The 25,063-nt window shown below is 40.9% G+C and overlaps 1 protein-coding gene across 5 annotated transcripts in view; it reads right to left on the reverse strand.

Annotated features, from left to right (window-relative positions):
• The window catches only part of APP (amyloid beta precursor protein), a gene marked incomplete at both ends in the record, with an annotated part of 237,102 nt that overhangs the window by 5,721 nt on the left and 206,318 nt on the right, over positions 1–25,063 (reverse strand). For 3 of the 5 annotated variants that reach the window (XM_082010909.1, XM_082010907.1, XM_082010905.1), the window contains 4 exons: positions 1,884–2,030; positions 4,979–5,079; positions 15,777–15,830; positions 21,734–21,955. In XM_082010909.1, coding sequence (XP_081867035.1) covers positions 1,884–2,030; positions 4,979–5,079; positions 15,777–15,830; positions 21,734–21,955 — 524 coding nt within the window. The remainder of the gene's footprint in view (positions 1–1,883; positions 2,031–4,978; positions 5,080–15,776; positions 15,831–21,733; positions 21,956–25,063) is intronic. The other 2 variants (XM_082010908.1, XM_082010906.1) reach the window with 1 other exon arrangement.

A 25,063-nucleotide genomic window follows, 5' to 3' on the forward strand; every position in this document is an offset into this window, starting at 1 on the left:
AATTTTGAAGACATTTTAATACTAAACATCAATTGTATATGGATCTTTGAGTGTTTTTTTCTCCCCAAAGTAAGTGCTACAAAATTTTCACCAACCTTGGACAAAAATAGATGTTATGCCTTTCTTGCAGGCGAGAAACTCAGACAGTGAGGCTATGCAGTCTGCCAAGACCACAGAGCAAGTCTGGCAGAATAAAGAATCCTGCCTGCCAATGGCAGACACAATGCCACAAAGCTACAAGGCAACACCATCTACTGTGTGATACTATAAATTGAGTAATATTCTTAGTAGATCCACATGCTATACCTTTATGGTTTTATTTGTAAAATTTTTTATTCCCTAAATGATGCTGTCATTCTGACATGAATGACTTGTTCAGATTGTGCACGTTATTTCTAGTCCAGCATTTCCCAGTTCACTGTCACTGAAGAAAGCTCGTAGGAATTGAGGATTGCCTTTGCCACGTCATTCCATCAGGCGAAGTCCATCTGAAATTTTAAGGTCCTACAACAATGGTATGACCACCTTCAATGTCTGATTTGACCTAGGGGCTTTGACCTAGCAAGTCTCCTGACCTATTCTGTTGTCGCTAAATTCAGCCAAAGGAGGGTCTCAGGTTGTACCAACTGTTAGCGGCAGCTATCAACTAGGTGATTTAAAACTAAAACCTGTTTACATTTTCTACAAAATGGGCTGGAAGCTTTCATATGGAAGTTAAAGCTGAGATTCTTGCTTGCTATTTTCTGCCTCACGGTCCAAAATTTTGCACGGCTTGCTGTCTGCTCAAATCTCACCCCAAACAGTTAGTGTTCTTCTGACCACGTCCCTTTGGAAGGTTTCAAACCACATGGGCAACCATATCATGGACACAGGGACGCACAAGCACAGGCTTAAGACAGAGTCTTACTCAAGTATTTTTAAGACAGTTCACTGCCCCGGACAGTGGAATAGATGCAGCAGGAAGCATGTTTGTCTCCAGCAAGACCAAAGCAACGTTCATTTGACTCAAGGTGAAACCAACATAAACTGTGGACTTGAACAAGACTTCGTTTCAATCAAAAATGTAAAATACCAGTTTTGGAAGGCAAAACAATGTAAGTGTCTCAGGTGCTTGCTAATACAAGTACTATCCCTAAACCAGACAGCAAACTAGGTATCAATACATGTGGGGAAAAAAAAGTTACATGAACTTCCTTCCAGTTCTCATTAATTAACTTTTTCTACTTACAGAGATCTTGTCTTAAAACCCAGCAACAGATGAGGTATTTTAAGCTACTGTAAATTGACCATAAATTTACTTGGTATATTGGGAAGAGACAAGGGTTTTCAACTTGAAAATCCCATATAAGAGTCTTATATATTATTTGTTTCTCATATCTACAAATTTCAGATTAGCCATAAAAAAAAAGCTCTTAGTGGCAAAAGAAAACTTGTTTAGAGAACAAAAAGTAATAAAGTACCTGTATACAAGGAAAATCCTTGTTGTATACAGCACAATCCACAGAAGACGTGCCTCAAATGTTTATGTGCAAGCTGAATAAAGAAATCTGTGTGTGTGAATTCTCAAAAACAGTAAAACTAGTTTTTTCCTCTTGTGCAGTATCTGCTTATTAGCTGCTGTTAAATTTCCTGTAAAATGAACTTTCACATTATGATGTGATTGGTCTGGGATAGTTCCAGAAGAGGTTTTTGTGGTTTTACACCCAGCTTTACATGGTTTATATTGTGTTTGCATTTACAAAATAAGGCAATTTTGATTCCACTGTGCTAGATGCAACCACTCTGACCTTGGGTTTCTTTGTTTATAAATGTAATTATAGAGCAGTGTGTTGACTTGTGTTGTACATGTGACATGAGTTGTGCTTGGTAGTCAATTTTCTTACCTCCACAACCCCATGATGAATAGATGTGTACTGCTTCTTCTTCAGCATCACCAAAGTAATGACAATCACTGTTGCTATGACAACACCTCCCACCATTAGTCCAATGATGGCACCTTTATTTGAACCCACATCTTCAGCAAAGAACACCTACAAAAGAAAAATAAAGGAAGGTGACTAGTAAAAAGCTCACTGAGTATTTGGCTAACCTGTTCAGCTGCCACTGCAATATAAAGCCTATTGAAGTATCAGTAATTAAAGAGTATCACATGTCATCCTAATTATTCAAAACTGGATCACTGTACCACAAAGCTCTCGTAGTTGGCTAAGAGCAATTTGGGAAATCTGTAATGGCTGTGGTGTAGCAGTGCTGTGGCCAAGGGGAAGACTCATCTCCATGTCTCTGCTTTACACAGGTCTTAGATAGGAGCTGCTTTTTTTTCTTGGGTAAGCAAGTTAAGCTAATTGCAAAATGACTGATAAGCTTGTAGAGGAGTAACCAGGGAGCATACAGATTTCTTTATTTTTCAGAATGCTAATCATGAAAGTGTTCATAAACCTGTGTCTGTGTAGCTTGTTTGGACTATGATGCATTTCTTTTATCAAAGAGTAGTGAAGACCTGTAGGACAACAGTGAAACTTGCAAGTAACCAGCTGGGAGAAAATTCTCACACCAAAGAGACAAGAGTCCAACAAAAACAGGCATGCTGATTTAAGTGACCACCAGGGATGCTTCTAGATTCTGCAGAGTAAAGACAGAGTGAGCTATACCTGGATGATGACAACACTCATGTGGGACCTAGATGAGGTAACAGTTGTGTGAAAAACAGAGAAGATGCAATAGAATTATATGTACTGATAAGGCAAAACAGTGGACAGCAAGATGCTTTACTATGCATTTAATAGGACTGGCTTTTACTAACAAGAGCAAGTAGGAAAAGTGGGCGATTGTTTTCACCATCCTGTTTTGTGTCCAAGGAATATGCTGGATTATTTTACATCTGTGCATATTTTACAAACCTTTTGTCCGCTTGTCAATAGCATTTGCACTCTTTAAGAAACACAACCTTCCTCAGAGAAGTATTAAAGCATGCAGTATAAATATTTATATTGCTCCTAGCCATAAGCAAGAAATGTGTTTAGACAAAGTTGAGAATTCACCAGAAAGTACAAACAATGGACAGTGTTGGCATAAGCTGATGTGAAGTAATAATTTCTTCTGTCAATTTTATCTGCCCAGGACTGAGATTCTGTTACCATACTATGCCAGAGCACTGTGAAATGCCCCAGCTAATAGACACGTGCAACAGAGGAAGGCCTTAAGCGCTCTGAGCCATGAAAATCAACTTAATGTACAGTTAAAATGTTAACACTCATAAAGGAGAAAATAACCGCCATTTCAGCTCAATTCAGAAGCTTGCGTGTAAAAGACAATGTGCAGCTGAACTCAAAACAATATCCTAAGGAGACTGTTTCAGTAAATCCTACCAGGGCACAGGAGAAGGAAAACACGGATGAAAGTTCTTTCTGCTTACTGCTTTTGAATTAAAGCTAATGGAGAAGGGCATCAGCTAGGATACGGCGTGTGGTAAACAAGCAGTGTCCTGTGAGGCGTCGGTCCAGTATTTTCTCAGCAATATCGGACTCCTTGCTCAGTCTCAATTGAAAAGAGAACCTAGAGGACAGCTTACTAATTTTTAAAGTAATGGTTGTACCTATCAGTAAGAAGTACGGCATAAAATGCTTGAAAAAGCTGGAAAGGCCCCATTTTAAGCATCACACAGGTTACCCAAGTGCAGGGATTGCAACGCACTCCCTATCAGCCACCATGGTAAGGACAGTTTTCAGCACCAAACTGCTCAGGATGGTATGAAACCACTTAAACACTAAAGGTTGCTGCTGTGAAGTGCATGTGACACAGGGTCAGTAACTACTGTGTCTAAAACACATTCCTGCAAGTTCTCTTCCTTCAGTAAACTGCATGGGTTTACTCCATCAGGATGTTTAACCCATCTGAGCTAAGCGCATCAGAATTTCCCAAATTAGTGCTAATGCATTTTGGATTAGCTCGTCAAACTGGGAATTCTCAGTTCTCTGCATCAAAGTGATGGCAGAATATCTTTTCACACAGTGATTGCCTAGTTCAAATGCAAATTTGAGTCCCATGTTAATTTTAATTTTCAACACTACTTAGCTTTAAGAATATATTAAGAAAAAAAGCTTTCAAGTTTACTATCAGGATATTGAAAGTCATGGAACTGAAATCTCATCATGTAATATACCGTTACAAAAGAGGAAGCAGGAAAGGTTTATAGTTGACACTGCTGTATGGGTTCTTCATTACTTATTAAGGGACTGAAAAAAGCTTTTAGAAGATGCTTGTTCTTACTTACATTGCTTTTGGTTGTTATTTTTGTGTTCATAAGAAGCACAGTTCACATAAGGAACAATATTTTGCTCCTACCTGCCCTTCACCTGTTAATAATTTAATATACCTTAAGGAACAAAACACACAGATACAGCCAAGTACAAATTAAAATTAAGGCCAATAGAAAATCTCCTCTTATCTCGAGCAGGCAATCTTGCGAAAGGTTATGCTCCATGGAGTTCAGCCTCCTTCGTGTACCACCACCATCTGTTCTGGCAGAAAAAGAATCTATTCTTGAAATGGTGTCACTCTATTTCTTGCTGCACCACGCTGCATGTCTCCATCAAACTTTTTTTTTAAATTTTTTAAACTTAGCATTTTCCTTCCTCTGGATCCCTTCTCTTTAGTTCTGTGACCATGACAGATGGACTGTGGCACAAGTATTGCCCATATGACCACATCAGTCACGTGGCAGTGCAAAGGCAGGAACTGTCAAAATTTCCTCTCATGTGAGACTTAATGGCTTTCCATCCTCTGCTGAAATTATTCCAGGTTTACTCTCATTTAAGAGGGAACCAGAAAAATCATCATCTGTTCATGTGAAAACTTTTTGTTGGCACTTTCAACATCCATGTCACTCAGGGGAAACATGGCCATAATTGACTCACTAGCTCAATACTGAATCAGCAACTCAAAACCCACGTGTGGAAAGTGCTGTTTGTTCACTCACCAGCTTTTGATGATGAACTTCATACCCTGAGTCATGCCGGAACTTTGCATCCATCTTCACTTCAGATATCTCTTCTGTTTTAACATTGGTCAACCCGGAACCTGCAGTGCACCGCAATGACAATTCATTAAAATCATCAATTCAATTATGCTCGAGAGCAGAAGGCAATGGTATCATTCACACGGAGGAGGTGTGATGCAATGTGAAAGGGAACTGGGAGAAGAAAGTGAGGTACATCTGATGTTTCAGTCCCACTGAGGTGACACAGAATGAGCTGGTAAAATTTCTCCTCTGCTAAACGTTCCTTAATCCACTGCAGCTATGTTGGTACAAGCATCAAAGGCTTTCAGCATGAAACACCACAAGAACTAAGCTGCGAGGGACCAACAGCGGTCTCTTGAACTGGCTCACAGAATGCAGACAGATCTGCTCTGACAGCCTCTTTAGAGATGTCAAGAAAATTTGGCGTTTAGGCTGAAATCTTCCTCCTTCCTAAGCTCAGGCTGCCGTGAGGGAAAAACATATACCCATGGTGTAAGGTGGGGAACCTCAGATATTGTATTTTCTCACTCCTGTGAGTCTGTACCTTTTGCACAAACATGAACAAATAAGAGTTATTAAAATGTTTGTGAAGTTCACACAGTTCTTATTTGTTTTCATATTTCAGACTGCTCAGAATTAATATGATTCAAGTCTTGACTTCTGCCTGAGAGATGGTAACTGTCCCGCTTGGTTGGAAACATACAGTAAAGCAAGTAAGCAAAGCCTGCAGCGATTTTAAGTGTAGATTGCAGTCCTGTTCTCCCCTTACGGGTGTGAAGGGGAGATGCTGCACTTGTCTAACTGGAAAGAAGGCCAGGAATTCCTCCTGGAAAATAGCCTTAGGGGAATGAGCCAGACTTGCAACAGCTGAGCAGTGCATCCTGTATATGTATCTATGAATATTTTGTCCCGAAAAGCTGTCTCTGGCTTATAGAGAACATATGGGTATTCGTGTAGCTGGTTATTTTCCTTCTCAGTACCAACTGACTGACATTTATATTTCTTGGAGGTACAAACACCGCAGAAGCATGGTGTTTATGAGAAGTTATTTCCTCACCCTAGCTAATGTGATAAGAACAAACTGATTCATATTGCTTGTCTATATTTATTTTAGCATTTTATCACTCCAACTCCTCTCTCCAAGCCTTCATTCTGATTCTTAGCATTTTGGGCTCACTTAAGCTCTGATGCAGAGGAAGAACCTCTTCTAAAATTCTCAATGCTACTGACTGCTCTTGTGCTCCACTGTCTCTCTGGACTCTCAATAAATTCTTGAAGACTTCCATGTGCCAATGAGCTCCACAGTCTAAAGTAGCACTCAATGCAAGAATTATTGCCCTTTTATTGCCTTTGAGTGTGCAATTTCTTTTTTCATTAAATGATGATTTATTTTTGTACTATGAGTCAGCAAGAACAGAACTTCCCAAGAACTTCTCTAGACTGTACAGACAATCCCATTCCAAGGTTCTGATCTTTCTTTTCTCAGTAAACCATGCAAAGGAGAGAACAAGAATCATCTTCGTGCAGTAAAGTATTTATGGTTATTTGCTTGAACAGTCTGACTGCCCCACACATTCTACCTTAGTGTCTTTTTTTTAAGGAATAAAGCACTTAAAGACCTCAAATCTCTTCACTAAGCATCTGATTTTTTATGCCACGTCCAGTACTGACACAAGTACATTATGACATCTATATAAGAGAGACCATTTCTAAATGCAAGAACTATAAAGTACTTAAAGAATTGCAGTTTGAAAACAAATCATGATGTTCTGCCAATGAAATGCAGGAGGAAATGGAGATGAAGGAAACAAACTCCACATGGTACCTGAAAAGAAGTTTAACTTTCTATCCTTGAAGCTGCTATGGTTGGTTTTCCAAACTAAAGTAAGAATACAATTTACTCTCCTTTGCGCATTCTCTCAAAATAGCCCCTACACCTGCATCAACAGGAAGTGAAGAAAAATGAGATTGTGTATCTGGCTGCACAGAGGCTCGCCTCTTCCCCCTGCCTCGCCTTCTTGTTTTTAAGATTAAAAGGGGAGGGGGAAAAAACCAGACGTGGAGTATTTCACATCGATTAACTAGCTGGGGGAAAGGGCTTTCCCAGCACTTGGTTCACTGCCCACAGGTGTAGTGGCCAAAGAGGTGGCCGGCCCCCAGCTGCTTGCCACTGTCCATGGCCACACTAGCTGCCCTGTAGGCACGCTGGCAAAAGCACCAGTGGAAACTCCTCCAAGGCAAGGGTCTGGGGAACAGCACAACTCTGGTGCTACAAGGTGGCACACTCACTGAAGCTATAAATACTGATTAGAACACATCCATACATATATGAGATACATCTGTGAAGAATCAATTTGTCTTTTGTTGAGGGAAGTCCTGCCTCCCAAATCTCTTAGAGGCCACTGAAAGAGTTAGGAAGCACACAGGAAACAATGATTTGGCTTGAAGTGAATCTGGATTTCCAAAAAGCCATTGAGAAGGTCCCCAGTCAAAGCTCTGGCAGAAGCTAAGGTGGCAAGGATTAAGAGGGCAAGTTCTACACGACTTTCTGTAACTGATTAAAACATAAGAAATGAAGTGTAAATGCAGAGCCATTTTTCACAATGGAGGAAGGTTACCAGCAGGGTCCCACAAGGATCTGTGCTGTGCTGTTTGTAAAGTGATCTGGATAAGGGAGTGAACAGTGACGTGATAAAGTTTTCTGACAAAAAATAAAAGGAAAAAAAAGAGGACAGTCAAAGTAAAACCAGCTGCAAAGAACTGCAGAAGGATATTACAAATTCTGAGTGCACAATAAAAGGGAAATGGTATTCAATGTTGATACAATGTAAAGTGGTGCTCACAGGGATACACAGCCCTAACTATACATACACAACAATAGGCTCTAAATTAGCTCTGTTCCACCCAGGACAGAGACCTTGTAGTCACTGCAGATAACTCTCTGTGGGCAGGTGGCTCAGCAGCAGTCAAAAAGGCAAAGAGAGAGCTAGGAGTAATTATGAAGGAATCGAGAAAACAGAAAATATCGTTACACCACTGTATAAATAATGCATCCTCATTTTAAATCTGGCTATCCATTCTGGTCACCCCACCTCAAACGAAGGCAGAAGAACTAGAAAAGATACAAAGCAGGGAGAGACAGACAGTCACTGGTATGGAATAGTTTTTGTACAAGAAGGACTGGACAAATTGGCAGGCTTCAGACTGGAGGAGACAACCAGGAGACAGACACTACAGAGGTCTATACGACTGAATGACAAGGAGAAAGTCTATAGGAAATGGTTATTCATTACTTCTCCTAAGAAAATACAGGACACCAACATGGCTATGACACAGCAGATTACAAACTAACACCAGAAAATGTGTATACATATAATTTGGCACAATGCAAAACTGGACTGTGGAATTCATTGGCACAAATCATGACGATGTTCAAAATACAAATGAACAAATGCAAAGAAGAAAGGTCCATCCAAGGTTACTAAACACAACTGTGAAAATACAATTTCCAGTCCTGGCAGTCTATCAAAATCTGGCTGCCAAAAGCTCAGTGTACGTGCCAGGAGTATAAGGCAGAGGTGAAGCCTGCAAGTATGCTGCAGGCACCACTGCTAGAGGCAGGATAATGGGCTTGGGTACTTCTGCTCTTGGGCTCTGACCTCTTCCAGTGAAAGCAAGCTACGGTAGCTTAGACCGTGGGTCTTTGTTAGCTTCAGTTAAACAGAGCCAAACACCATGGGCAGGAGTTACAGCAGCATTTCAGGGGGCAGAACAGGTCAGGAGCCTTCACATCAGTGAGCAACAGAGGGTGATAAGTTCACCAGTGGTCTCAGCTGCTGGAAAAATACAGGCTCAGGCTTCCCTAAAGCCACATTTCTTTGATTCACTTCCCTCCTCCCATTCCCATCAAACAGTAAGGCTGGAGCTGTACTTTCAGCATGCAGCAAGTTAAATGATCTTTTGCCTTGAGATCAGGCAGAAATCTGATGTTTTGTTTTGGGACAAGTCTGATGGTCTACTTGGCCTTACTCACCAATCCACAAAAATGCCATGGGATCTGAACACACCTGGTATTAGGAAGTTAATGCTATTAGACTCACTAAAACTTGCCTTTGGCAGCTAGCACAGGAAAAAGGTCAGAAAGAGAAAAACCTTCTGTTGCACTAAAAAACCCGATAGCAATTTGCTCCTTCGTCCTATCTCCCTTAGAAGTGAGGAAAACAGACTTTTAAAAGTCCGACTAGGGTAAACTGGTGGTCTTGTGCAAATAATTGATTATGTAGTAAGAGAAGCATGACTCTGCACTGGAATCAATTAAATACCTGGTATGAGACAAACAGATATATGGGGTTATATATGTCTTTCTACCATGTTACATTATAGAATTTACACCTTCTATTTAACAGACTTCTCTTTATTTCCAGTTCATTCACTTTCCTGTCCTGGTGACTACATACTTAGACCTACATCCTAAAATCAAAGATTCACTTTTCAAAGGTAGTAACTGAAGAAGAAAAAAGGGTCTCCAAAACTTTTATCAGAGGTGTGTGAATCAGGTAAGGTGCAAACAGCTATGGACTGTCTAATACCACTCTACTCTTGCATTGAAAACAAGCATACAAAGGAAAGTTAACTGTATGACAAGACCTTTAATTCTGACACAAAATTATTTTTTTTTCACTATTAAGTCTAAAATACACAACCCAAACAAAAAAGCAAATGTAAAAGAAGAAAAATGAGAGCAACAGCCTCACTGCAAGTTCACAAATAATGACAATTATTAGTGCTTTTTCCTCTGAATTACATACTATCTTTAGGAAGCTGCATTCTTAATTACTTTGATTTAAAAATGCTACAATTCAACTGGTAAATGTATTAACTTGCAACTCCGTAGAAAAACTGACAAAACTATTTAGCCATCAAAACGAGGGGCTTAAAAGCGTCTAGTAAAATCCAACAAAATGAGCTATGACGAGCTTTTAATTATATTGCTATTAATTAGTAACGTTAACTGCTTTTATACATACATGTGCACACATGCACGTGCACACACAGACACAGCCAAACATCAAAAAGGGCAGTGTATGCAAACATTATTGTTCTTTGCCATTAAAAGAAAAAAATAATCATATGGAGTTAAAAGCTATGCAATAAAAACCAAGTAGCTATTTTGGGGAACACTTTATTCTCACACGTTTCGCGTTTTGTATTCGCGTTTGTGTAAAAACACATATTTAGTCTTTAAGAATGACAAGAAAAAGAGGATATAATGAATTCCACCACGGATGCAATTAGGTGTACATTATCTACTACACTGTTTGTAATTGCTTCATCTGCTGGTTAAATAACAGCCTAGTAAGATTTTGTGATTTTGTTTTGCAAGGATCTGAAACAGTATTATCTGTGCCTGTGGTCTTCCAGTTACTTTTAGAGTTAAAAATTAAACATCCAAGTGAAGCACAGTTCAAACTAGCAGACCTGGGCGGTTTCCTGCATTCAGGAAAACACGTAGCTCCACGTCCATGAACTGTATTTGAGTAATGGTAAGAACAAGATAAGATTTGTTGCATTGAGGCCTGTTACAAGTGTAGTAAACAGCTTTATCTGGGTAAAGCTTCGTCTAAAATAAAAAGGGAGGATGGAAAGGAATGCAGTGTTTGAACTATTACCTGGGTAGACAGCTACATGTTCTTAATAGAAGTTCAACTACCACTTCCATATGACTCTATGACTTTGTGCAGGTCATTTCATTTTGAAATGAAAGAAGAAGAATGAAGATTATATACCCACTTACAGAGATTAAAATGAAGATTATATACGCACTTTTGTAAGGACAAATAAAATATCTTTGAGGAGTAAGTACTTTTAAGACTGCATGGAACTAAAACTTTCTGGTCTCTCCTTGGAGTTAGTAAAATGGTGGTTCACTTTTTACTTCATGGATGACTACAGGGCTCTTCAAATTGGAGAAAGCAGAAATTAAGTGCAAGAAAGAATGTTACCTTTTTTAAAAAAGAATCTAATTGGAACTTAGTATGAAATAATTACTTCTCAGAATGCCAGAGAATATTTTACATGTGTGTAAAAATGAATAATCAAAATACCTAAAAGTTGGTAATCATTCTGGCATGTCAATGCAATTGCTGTGCATATGCACATATAATTGCACTCATGGTTAATAACTATCTAATCTATAAAACAAAAAAATCTAATGGAAAAAAATCCGTTAATGATTTTTATTTGGTAGCTGCAGACAGTTGGTTTAAGACAACTCTACTGACCTAACATCACTAAGACAGGAAAAGAAACCCTGGCAATTTCTGGCAAGAAAATCAAATAATTCACTAAGCTGCTCTGTGCCCTCACCTCATGCAGATTGCAGCATATATGCTCATGATTCTGCAGAACAGCCATTAGGCTTACAGAGCCTCTGCAACCATGTATAAAAAAAATCCCTCAGCGTTCTCTATAATATAATAAAGACAGACATGTTATGATTTATCTGGCAGAAGGGTCAGAGACACAGAAGCAACTTTATGTGAAACGTCTCCTCAAAATTATTGACTGTTTGCAAAAAGAATCAACTGACAGAGTTGGGAGAACGCAAAAAAAACCCCACACCACACTACATGGAAGAAAGTAACTCAGTTAATATCATAAAATCCTTGCATTGTGAATTACAGGCATTCCGTGAGTGATACAATTACAGCTGTTAGTGGCATAATTACAGCTGCAACTGTGCAACACATGAGAATACCATCTACCCTGAACAGAGGACTGGTTATTTTCCTTATCACCTTCAATTTCCGAAAATCTGCTGATACTAAGCAACATCCATTCTTATAGCAGGTTTTCTCATCTGCACTCAATTTCCACAGATCAGACCTGCTGAACTAACATGAGTAAAAAGCAGCTCTTGCCTATGAGTATCTAAACATGTTTTTATATGTATCTTTGTGTACGTGTCTGTCCCTATATACACATGCATGCACACACATACCCAAAACTCAGCTGTAAGAAATTAAATGTTCATCATGAAAAAGTGACCTGTGGGGCATGGGGGAGAAGGAAACACTACTGAAAAAGCTGTTACAGTGAGGTTATCAAGTAAAGAGCTATTCTTTCTATTTGAAGTTCTTCCTATGGAAGTTCTCAGGCTGGATTGAAGCCTTCCAACGCCTCCCTGTATGAAGCAATTTATAAATAGCAAGAAACATGCCATATATCTCTTATCGTTTTGTGCCATATTAAAAAATAGCTCACTGATGACTGCTTAGTACTAATCCAGATAGTTTCCTCCTCTTTGATCCTTCATTCTCTCTGTTCACTTCCTTTTCAGGAAAGAGGTAACAAGAAAGGGATTTAGGCATAATTCTTATTTTTTTCCCCCCATTTGTGAATTAAAAACAGGGAAGGACAACGTGTGGAAGCACTAGGCTCCTTTTCAAACACCAGTGTGAATCACACTGATGTTATACCGATACTAGGAAATGGGGTCGCCCCCACATTATTCTCCTCCTGGCACTGATGTAAATCAGATTCAAATTCAAGCCTCAACCCCTGACAGCCAAGGTGGAGTGCAACAGCAGTAGGGATTTGGACAACTGGCTTAAATTTTAGTAAATGCTTTAAACTTTACCCTTACTCAAAAGCTCTTCTGCTCCATGGATTGGACAGACCTTCACATTTCCTGACTTCACTCATAGACTTTATTTATGAGAGAGAGAGAATGATGCCGTGAAACAAGATTCTAGTTATCACAAATACTAAGTACTTGTCCTTCTTTTCTGTATTGTGACCAAATTATCCCTCTTGTGGGAAAGGGACAGAGATCACCTGCATGATTTTGATCTACTTTTAAGAAAAAGCTGGAGCGGGTTGAGAGGTGGGCCACAAAAACGAGGGATTGGAACACCTCTCCTGTGAAGAAAGGCTGAGAGAGTTGGGGTGTTCAGCCTAGAGAAGGCTCCAGGGAGACCTTATTGCAGCCTGCCAGTACTTAAAGGGGGCTTATAAGAAAGATGGGGACAGACTTTTTAGCAGGGCTTGTTGCGATAGGACAAGGGGTAACAGTTTTAAACTAAAAGAGGGTAAGTTTAGACTAGGTATAAGGAAGCAATGTTTCACAATGAGGGTGGTGAAACCCTGGCACAGGTTGCCCAGAGAGGTGGTAGATGCCCCACCCCTGGCAACATTCCAGGTCTGGTTGGACAGGGCTCTGAGCAACCTGATCTAGTTGGAGATGTCCCTGCTCACTGCAGGGGGGCGGGACTAGATGACCTTTAAAGGTCCCTTTCAACCCAAACTGTTCTATGATTCTATGAAAAATGTAGTGATCATTGTAAGAAAGTTGTGTGGGTGAAAAGTGGTAAAAATAAAATGGAAAAGAGAAAAAAACATGTTTGTATGCTTCTCTTAGTCCTTTCAGAGCTGATTTTCTTCAAGGATTTTGAACACCTACAAAACATTCACTTGTTCTTATTCCCGGACTTGACTGCTGCAGGTTGACATGACACCTGTATTTTCACCCTGAAGAAGTGGGTCACCACCTTGTTCACTTGAGCAAAATGCGTAGAAGCACATACTGGAAAGTCAGGACTATGAAAAGAGGGCAAACGTTTCAGGAAATCAACAAGAATCTGGGCAATTAAAATAAAACAAAATGTTACAAGCAGCTGCATGTATTAATCTGCTTCCAGGTCCCTTGTTAATACTTTTTCATTCTAGAATAATAACCTCATTTTTAAAATTTTTTTTTCCATAAAGAATAGCCTCAAACCTTAAAAACTGACTATCCCAGAGGATAGTGACTGCAAAAAGTATTTCTTTTCCTTTTTTAACATCTAACATAGAAATTTTATTTATAATTAGCAAGTAAAAGAATTTCAAAGCACACATTTTTAAACCATCAGAATCCTTTTTGTATTTCACAGTTCAATTAAGCATGCATTTGCTTTCCTCTATTCTTAGTTTATGAAGCTACTCACTGGTATCAGTTTTTTGTTAAATTGAAATTTTATCACCGATAAATTTTTTTTAGAGGAAGATGAAAGATCAGATGGACTTTTATTGTCACAATTTGTATCAGTAAGTACAAATTTGCGAAGTCTGGACCTGGTGATTAAAGGCATAAGGAACTTAAAGTCTACCAGGAATGATGAAGAGAATACATTTTGTTTATGGTTACGATACATTTAGCACTCTATAAAGGGGGAAAATCCTTATTTCACATGCACACTTTATGCTGCGAAATTTGGGATGCAGGCACACCACCGAGAGATTTCAATCTCTCCAGGGAAGCAACCATCCCTCGGCACAGAGGAATGTGGTGCATGTCCTTGCCAGGCTGGAGGGGTTCACTCTCTGTGCCAAAAGCAGAGCATAGGCACTTAAACTTTGTGGTAAAACCGACGAAGTCGGCACAGTCTCCTGGAAAGTACTACTTTTGCACTTTATTAGTAGAAAATTGAGGAAATATCCCATGTGATTTTCATAGTGCAGAATTTACTGTATCTGCTGGAAATTTCAGCCATAATGGTCACATGATGAAGTATGTTTTACCTCTCCTTAGTAGTCCACCATACACATTCACAAAGATCAGTCATGACCTACACTAGCCATACTTTTAGTACTATTTGTATCACCCCAACCAACAAAGCACTCTGATACAGCGGACTAGAACACATCATTTCGCTCTGAAACTAGAGCGCGGCGCTGTGAGAAAATCCTTTCTCTAGAGAAGGGACACCAAGGATTTCTGTCACGTGTGTGTATATGTGGGGGAATAAAAAGGGGCAGGAATAATCTTTAGTAATAAATTCGGGCCTCATAACAGGAGATTTCTCAAGAGGATGGAAATTAAAATAGTTAACAATCCCAAACTTAAGTATTACAAGAAAATTCCTAGATTGAACTAACATTAAAAAATTCATGTTAAACACATTCATGTTTCATTTGTGATGATACTTCTACTGCTCTTGGGGAAGAAATCTAATCCGGAAGGCAGAGACAGTCCAGGATGGTGCGAGCGTTCCCTGATCCCATGATCTTTGGCACTGTTGCACAGCTAGCTCTGCACTTGTTTCCAGGCTCTCTTCACGGCATGAATTAAGACTCTAAACACAAGTAGAGATGTCAGACTCCTAAAACAGTGCTAGGAGCACACCACCTGGCCAGACTTGACATGTATCCCAATTGCTGTTAACGTAGGACCTTCTTTTACTTCCCACTGTAGCAATTTCTGTAGTCAGTAAACACCAGTGAGTTATCAGAAAGATTTAAACACACTAATTCCCATATCACAGCAAAAAATCTTCATGTCCTCTGCAATTCTAAAACTGCATGCCTGAATTATTAGCCCCAACTTACAAGAAACTGTATACTTTACATTGAGGATTCGACATTTCTATCAGGCACTCCCAAACTAAAAGTACTCTCTGCACTACAGGGTACCGTGTCTACTGCCTGCTGCACCGGCCACAGCATTACTGCTAGAAGGGAAGACAACTTGGTGTGAGTGTCAGTTTGGGTCTGTGGGTCCCATTGCCTCTGCAAGTACCCGTCCCAAACACCCTAGACACAGCCAGCACTCAAACAGGCTGAGGGGGGTTTGTGTGGGAGCGCTGCCCTGGTACATGGCGTAACATTACATTTTAAGAGAGGGTTATGCCAAAGAAAAGGTGATCGTTTCCACTCAAGCAGACCACATGCATGCTGGAGAAACACAGGTTAGGTAAAAGCCATGCAAGTTCTATACCTGGTCGTGTGGTGAGTCCTCTGTCTGCAGCTGGGCGGGCATCAACTGGCTCAACTGGGCATGTGCAGAAAAGAAACAAAAGGCAAACAAAAAATAAACAAAATCCCACAAAATGATAAAGTCAACTGCTTTTCTGTTGGGACAGTGCAGGAGAGACATACTGCATAAACAAAGTTACCGAAGCAACAGCTAGAAAAGATCTGCCTTCAGTTAATCCTGGAAATGAAAGGAAGGGATGGGCACAACTTCAAAAGGAAAGCTTCACAGCTGACGTGTCAATTTTATATCATATTCTGGTTATTGCTTAAAGTGAGAAACCATCAAGATCAAAGAATTTCTGTCTATAGAGCAAAACTATATTCATTAAATGCAAACTTTTTCCAGTTGTCTGATCAGAACTGGCAGCAAGAACAGACATGATGAGTGAGTTCTTGGCAGCCAGTCTTGATCAAGGCTGACTTATAAACCCACTGAATCCTGACTCCTTTTTCCTTTCAGTAGCGATTCTTTATGGCACTAGCTATACATTTTGAAAAAAGCAAAGCACATTTTGAAAATACAATCAATACTTCATTCTGATATGCTCCGATTTGTAGACAGTAAATCTGCCTTCTGATTTTTGAAAGGGAAGCCAAGGAGAAACACCACTGTCTGCCCAGTTGTGTGTCATACACAATTTTAAAACTCTTGTATTACTGTACGAAGGCTTTACCAGCTGAAAACTGAGATTGATGGAGCTCACTGGGATTAACAGAGAATAGGATGTGCAAAACTTTGAGAGTTGTTTGAGTCATTACCTACTGCCTCAGTTAAGTCCAAATGGAACACACTGGAGAAGTTTATTAAAACATTCAGATTCTGACCCCCCCTTTTTTTCTCTCTTTTGCTCCAATACTGTTGTTGCCTTCTTTATCTACCCAAGTGCCAGTGTCAGAAAGAAATTAAATTCAGAAATAAAATTCTATGTTGTCGCTTGGAATTCAGATTTTTTTTTTAGTAAGTTATTCTCATTCATTTCAATTTCTGGATTTCCACTATGAATCTTCTAATTAGCAGTAAGGGAGCCACAATAACACAGGAAACCTGACAAAAGCACAGTTTTCAATCACGAACTGCTCACTGTATTCGGCATCAGAAAATCACGCTAACCTGACGATACTGCCGACTTAACCAAGGGGGCTGCCCACGTTCTTAGGAACCTTCGTCACTTGCTCAGTGTTCCTATGGCTTTGACAAACAACCTACCATGCTTCTAAGTGCAAGCTTACGTGGCACCCATGTCCTTCGTACCCAGGAGATGACCGCAACAGCTTGTGCCTCCAGAAAAAAGCAGTAAGTCAGCTTTATGGTAGCCGCCAACCAAAAGTGCATCAGCACATCTGCCTTGCTTGTGTTTCCAGAAGGGCAAAATTTTCACAGAGCTTGCTGGTCTGGTGCTGCAGAGACAAGCCATCAAACTACTTTCCTTCACAGCAGTTCAGAGTGGCACTAGCAGACCATGTAATTGCTTTCCTTACATAGCACTACACAAAAACCAATTTCCATCCTTAACTAAAAGCTACAATTTTGAGTATTTTCCTATTTAACTCTTCCAGTACTGTTGGCACCAACGCTCAGGTAAGTCAGCAGTAATTTTCACTGGAAAGGACCGAAGGGAAGAAACAACCAAGGACCAACATGACCCAAACTGCTCCTGCAGAACCCTCCTCCATCGCCCTGGCCCCCACCTGCTCCCTAGAAGGCTGAGGTGTTTTATCTCCCTCTCCCTCAGCACTCTGTAACCCTACATGCCCACAGCCACAGCGAACTGAGCGAGCAGGTTGTGGGTAGCAATAAAAATGGGAGGAGGTGAAGGGAGAAGAAGGTGGAGGAAGTTTCTGTTGTACAGTAGCATGGACCTGATCTCAGGGTAATGCAGTATTTGTGGAGTTAGGTGAAAGTCTTAGTAATGAGTAACACTCCATCAGTAAGGCTGACTGTAACTGCATGGTAAAATACAAAGGGTAAAACACTAAACCCAGTTAGTCATTGGCAAAATGCCCAGGGAGCTTGGCAGTGTCAGAGTTTCACAGCTGTTAGGGTTTTGCCCCCACCTCTGAAGGTGCATTTTTCATTGTTAAAATACAATTTCCTGACAGTTTGGTGGTGCCTTCCGCACTGTCCTCAGAGGGTATTTTTCGTTAACCTGATTTGTATCTTCATATGCTAGACATACATTCAGCCATGCAAATTGTGTAGTGTATTTACCTGGTGCTTTGGATTAATCTCTGTGGGCACTTACTGGAACTACCTCAGGGAAATAACATGAAAGAAAAGACTTTCAGAAACTACTGAGCCATTTTAGATTTTCAAGGTATTTTTATTTAGGCTATTTTTCACTCACACACTATTTTTCACTATGGAAAAGTCAGAAAAAGCATTTTTAGTAAAATAAACTGTTTGCATAAAACTTATCCTTTTATCTAAATGTGCAGTTTAGATCAGGAAAATTTCAAATGGAGTTATTCAACCTTGAGATTACATAGCAACATACCAATCCAATATATTATTAATATCTCTGGGTGAAACTTGGAATTAGATCATGGCCATGGAAGAATCACAGAATCACAGAATGTTAGGGGTTGGAAGGGACCTCCGAAGATCATCTGGTCCAACCCCCCTGCCAAGGCAGGATCACCCAGGGCAGGTTGCACAGGAACATGTCCAGTCGGGTTTTGAAGGTCTCCAGAGAAGGAGGCTCCACAACCTCTCTGGGCAGCCTGTTCCAGTGCTCCATCACCCTCACAGTAAAGAAGTTTTTCCTCATGTTGAGGTGGAACTTCCTGTGCTGCAGTTTGTGCCAATTGCCCCATGTCCTGTCACTGGGCAGTACTGAAAAGAGACTGGCTCCATCCTCCCGACAGCCACCCTGCAGAGATTTATAGACATTTATAAGGTCCCCTCTCAGCCTTCTCTTCTCTAGACTAAACAGCCTCAGGTCTCTCAGCCTTTCCTCATACGAGAGATGTTCCAGTCCCTTAATCATCCTCGTAGAAAACAGGCATGGGAACTAATGACAAATTTAAGGTATTTTTTGTAGTATCTTAACTTCATTGCTTGTATGCAGAACACTGGATACTTTGAAACAAAGACTTAAAAGCTGAATTTCCTCCCATTTTTTCCATAATCACATTTTGGTTTAAGCATTCCCCAAATGGTTTGTTAAAAACAAGTCCTGTTGCTGTGACTGTGCTGGAGTGGGTGGGATCCCAGGTCCTAACCCAGCCAGCCCCAGGATCTGTTCAGTTGCCTCTCAGACTTCAACGGTCCCATTAGAAATTTGTTTTGACAGTAATGCGAACTGCAGTCAGGTAAATGATTTACCTGGTGTGCCTGTTCAGCACTGAAGAAAACTATTGCTTATACAGTGCAACTGCTCTTTACAGTGAGGAGGTTGCTACTTCCAAAGCATACTACAACAAGACAGACATGTTTTTGGAAGCAATTTAGACAAAGCCTGGGATTAGACCATGGTCATGGAAGAAAACAGGCATGGGAAGTGAGGAAAAATGACACAGTCCTGGGATTCTGGAACAAAGAGGTGGGAGACAAACACAAAGGAAAAAGATGAGGCTGTGAAATTCCCCTTTGATACTACGAGCAAAGGTATAGAGAGGGTATCTAAAGAGAGAAAAAAGGTATTGTAAGCATGATCACATTAGCAATATTGTGCTTTGGGTAGATGACAGAGAAGTATAATGGGAAACAAGAAAGACTTGAAGAGGTTTAAGTCATGCAATAATTTCTATTTCTAACTGTGCAGACTTAAACGCTGATAATGGTTGGCCTAACAGAATTGTTTGCTGCAGTAACTTCATGACAAATACAATCTGTTATCCAAAAACCCCTAAACCCCAACAACTTAAAGGCATGAAAGTTAAAAGATGTTCCCCCAGTAAACATTAAGAAGTGCTGCAACAAAATATATTAAAATACACAGGATTTATAATTAAACAGTATGTTATTCAAGGCAGGAGAGTTTTTGTTTCTTATTTGCTGTCACACATTTTAAAAGGAGAACCATGCTCAATGTACTTCTGCATGGGAATTCAGTGTCACAGTGAAGTACGTACCTTTCATTATTAAATTCTGAGCTTAGCCATGTTTCTGAAGGGAAAAAAGGTTTGTGTAATTAAACTGTGGGTATGTCTGGGTGCACCTGTCTACCGAATAACTTCTGAACTTGGTGACCAAAATCAGTATATTTTGAAAGCTGGGAGGACAGACTTCAAAAGTAATTAACCCCACATGCCCTCCACCCTGGTCAAAGTTTCATGAAAGCAGGCAACGGGTATAGAAATTGATGCCCTGTATGCCTCAGCTATGGGAAAAACTGCAGCAAGAGCTGTACTGGGAAATTCCTGCAGGACAGACACCACCAGCCAGACTGTAGCCTGCTCCTGGCAGGCAGCCTTGGCACGTGTGCTGGAGTGAGCTGCAGCCGATTCCCCAGGCAACTGAGGTTGAGCCTGCCAGCCTGGTCAGCTGTTTGGACTACGTGCCAGCACCTGATGCAATCCCGCCAGCTGCTCTCGGCTGCTCAGCACATCACTTGGCTGTAAATGCCCTCCAGACTCGTCTGGAGTCTTCATCATCATCCCCCGTCTTCTGGTTCTTGCTGCTGGCCAGTCTGTTGAGTTTGCTCCAGCGCTCTCTGCTCTTTTTCTTGGTCCCTACCTGCAGTGCGAACTCTCTGGAGGTCTGATTTTAGCTCCTGACCAGCCTGTCCTCGTCCCCTCAAATCTGGTATACTTCTAACTCACAGATTTGTTCACCTTTGCTCAGATTCTAGCCATGTCTTTTCTTTTACCTGATCTTATGCTTCTCTGACTCCTGGGGGTGGCCCACTTTGATCACAAAACTGGTTCTGACTCCACCGATTCCACCTGTCACCAACACCAGACCTGCCAAATCCATGCCCACGCGCCGTGTTTTTTTATCTCCCTTGCACCCAGCTGCCCAGTCACTCACACATCATGTGTAACGGTTGGTCTCAAAACTCATTCTGAGAGCAGGTATAGCCTAAGCCAATGGTTTCAAAAGACTTCTGGAGGATATTGATGTCTGTGCAGTTCAGCTACAAATCACAGATCCACAAAACACAAATTTGCCTGAAAGACTTCTGTAGCTCCAGCCTCTGTGAATCCACCACTGCTTTGCAGTAACAAACTTTCACTATTGTGATTAACTTATCACTAATGAGGGTGGAGTTGAACTAATAAAGGAAAACAAACACAGTAGGAGAAACTTGAATTACATGATCAAAGTCCCTCAGGTTTCTGATTAATTGGCTCTAGCACCTAAGTAAACTACCAATTCCAGCTTATACATAAATTATTAAAGTATTATGCAGTCACTTCAATAAATTAGTCCATGAGCAACATAAAATACTCCTCAGGAAAAAAGTTTTCACTAGCCAGTTGCTTTGCTGAGTAAGCAGGAACATTTCTGCAGTACATTCCAGACAACCAGTAGCGGTGGTGAAATAAAATCAACCCTTATGCTAGGATTGTGCTGGATCTGTCATCATTTTCATGGCAGCAAATAAAAAGCTCTTCCTTAACTAAGACGCTCATTTCATCATGGCACAAACCTAACAACTTATTTATCTCCCTTAGCTCATTGCCATGTATTTCAGAAGATTGTCACTCATAATTTGATAGAATTTATTTTGATTTGTTTTTAAAGGAAAGTAAGCTCAACATTGAAATTTACTGTGTCTAAATTCCAAATTTTAGTCAGGGCTTTCTGTTCCATCAAAGAGACACAGCTAACGTGGCAGACCAGTTCTAAACTTACATTTGAGAACCTCTATCCTGCTTACATCAGAAAGATGTCAATTTTCAGGGAACTATGTGAAAAGAAATCACAAAACTCAACTCAAATTATTCTGTCGTTTCTCCCTCTATTGTACATACCTTCATTTTCAGTATTGGCTGGAACAGAATCAACACCAAAGGGATGCCATGGTTGAAGGTCGTCTAGGCTGAACTCTCCATCCACTGGAAGAAGTTCAACTGTGGTCTTAGTTTCCGTCAATGAAGGCATGAGAGCATCATTTCCATAGCTGATCCTGGGTTCGCTGATCATATTGGCCAAAACATCATCAGAATAGTTTTGCTCTTTCTGAAGTAATTCATCTGCAAGGAAGTTTCAACACAGAAATCATCTGAAAGAGCCAGCATTTCTAAGGACGTTATTTCCAATGCTACTGAAGTAATAATTTACTGTTATGAGATTGTTTTCTTTTGATAAAGAAAAACATAAAGGCTTGTGATAGTCAAAACTCTTATGATGACCACTGCTGATAAGTAAGGTATTTTTTTGAAATACTAACTAGAATTGTTCAATACCTTTTCCTACCCACATTGCCACCACATAACAGATCACAGGTCTGCGCTTTAAAAGTCCCTGGACTCTTCCCCTCACTTTTAAAAGAAGCACAAATCAATTCCCTTCAACTCAACACACTGCCATAAGTCAACACGCCTACAGGCAGGAATGTTTTTGTTATTTCCCTTTCCTCTTAAATGATCACTACCAAAGCTCATTACAGCTCTTAAATCCTAAATCACCACAACAATTACTGTATTAAATTGGGCTTACTACAACACACTAAATCTGAAGAAACATTCACTCTTTTAATGCATATAACTTTGCCAAAATACTGAAGTCTTTCTTTGCTAAAAATCTTAAGTAGTAATAGATATCTGTAGGCAAATTATTTTACAAGCAACCAGGACCTAAAGCTGTGCAGTATTATCCAAGTTGGTTTGGCTTTTTTTTTTTTTTTTTTTTTTACTTGAAGCAAGGTGAGAACAATCAAAGCACTTTTCAGCTCCATCGGGTGTCCAGGACAGACTGTCCAACTCACTGTTAAAAATAAGCTTGGAAGTTGTGGTGCTTCATTTTTCCACCTCTCTTCTCACGTCAAAGTTAATCTACTCCTGATTTCCCTCTTCCCTGCCATTAAAAAAAATTTTTTTTTAGGAGCAACACACTATTTACAAGTACGTTGAGGGAGCTCGGTGCACAAGGGCACATTCAAGTAAGCAAGCCATCGCAACAAAGATAAATAACTGCTAATCATGCACTAATGTAATTAGTAAGCAGGCGATACAGAGCTAAATGGTTCATAATCGAAGACGGTAAAGGTTATGTTACTAGAGTGCAAATGCTTGCACACCTGAGACCACACATGAGCACATGCATGACAGCCGATGATACAAAAGCTTTTATTCAGACTGGCTTCTCTCCACTTTGTTAAGGACCCCCTGAGTGTCACTGCTTCACACCCACATCTGAAGCCTGTAGCAATTCAGGGATGAGGAATCACCACGCTACTGCTAGACCCTTTATGTCACTCTGTAGGGGCTCACTTATTTCCCAGTATCATCAGCGAGAAAGGGCATCTAAATTTCTATACACACCAGAGCTTTAGACCCCTCAGTAGAATCTGTTGAATGTTATTTCCCTCCCAATCTTATACCGTGCCGTACCACCACAGAAGTACACTGCACCCATTGCAGCAGCCCTCAGTAAGGTTCCTCACCAAGTCACCAGAATTAGAGCTGGAGCTGCTTCGGTGCCTTTATCAATGACGACGCAGTAGGGCTCTGTTCTGCAATACATCTCTTAAAGACCACCATGAGATAGCTGACACACCTCTCTGCCGCCCTATTACTGCACCAAAATCAGAACATCAAAACGAAACAAAAAACTGTAACCTCAGCCCTGGGGCAAACATGGGTCCTGAATCTTGTAAAAAGATGTTTTAAAACAAATTTTCCTGTTTAAACAGGAATTGCTTTAGTAGACAGTAAGCCTAATCTGTCCACAAAATCTAATTCTGTGATTTAATTTGTTCATTAGAATGACTTACTAGAATAGTATAGAAAGCCTACATAACACTGAATTGTTTTTCCCTTTGTGTTCATTTTATTGAAAACAATATTATAAGATACTCAATAAATCTTCAGCATGGAAGGCAAGTCTGATTCCGTCTCCCCACTGCAGTTACACTAATCCTTTATCAAATTAATGCGTCTCCTTCTATCAGAGGAGAGACAGGTGGAAGCACCTCGATATTCTGAGCAGACGTTGTATCACAGGACAGATGTTAATTTTCATTAGCTAGGGATGAAAAGACTTTACAAAAAAGTTGCTGACATTAACGTTGCTTACAAAAAGAAGCTGACGTTAACGGCCCGAGCGAGAAGTCTGGTGTCCGAGTGCCTTGCAGGGAGCCATGGTTGAGCACGTTATAACACCAAGTCATCATGGACCACACGAAAGCATTACAGGACTGCTGAGCTTCTTGGTGCCTGCAAGCCTTTCGGACCCAGAAGCTGGAAGGGTTTTGGGGTGCAGCTCCCCTCATTCCCGCTGTCCTCCCCATCCCCGGAGGATCGTGCAGGACAGCGGCGCAGAGCTGCAGCCCATGCAGCGGCAGCAGGGCGTGGCGCTGGGGGTGCTGTGCCCCCATCGCCCCTTTTCTCTGGGCAGTGCCAGTCCTCCGCAACTCCTGTCTGCTCCCTGCTGCTGACACTCTCTGCGTTACCTGCAAGAGAGCTCCTGCCCTTGGAAAGGGACAAACGGTGCATGGAGGGGAAGAGCAGAGGGAGAAGGACCTGAGCTCCGGCAGCGGAGGAGCAGCACCAGGGCTGGCGCGACGTGCGCTGGGAGGCCACGGCGCAGGCACGGCTGGGCTTGCCAGGCTGACAGAGAGGGGCACCCAACTCTCATCACGATACCGTGACTATATCCAAATCCCTAGAGGCTGGGAGGGATGCGTGCACAAAGTCTCTCCCTCAACGCTACCCAGCTGGGATCAGGTCGTGGCCGGCGCTTGCAGGCTCCATTGTTTCCCGTTCAGCTGTGGCGCACAGCACGGACATTAACTGACCTGCACAATAGCTCAAGTGAGGCGGACAGATACTGCAACCAGCAGATTATGATCGCATCCATTTTACAAGCGGGGAAACAATGGCCAAAATGAATCAAGCCCATCTGACATGATGAATCAGACACTGAACGATAGTGAGAAATTGGAAGTGCCTGGCTTAGAAGCTGTGCTGGAGTCCATCAGACTGAGGCAGCTGTGTCTGCATTGAGTAAATGATTTGCAAACAATTGTTTCAATCTCTAAACTGCTAAAAAATTTTGCTCTAGGATCTCCAGTTATTGACACTAGCTGGCAAAGTCCAAGATCAATTTTTTCAGTGTTGATTTTGTTCTGAGTATTGACG

Source organism: Phaethon aethereus (assembly GCF_964289735.1).
Source record: "Phaethon aethereus genome assembly, chromosome: 1".
NCBI classification, from domain to species: Eukaryota; Metazoa; Chordata; class Aves; order Phaethontiformes; family Phaethontidae; genus Phaethon; species Phaethon aethereus.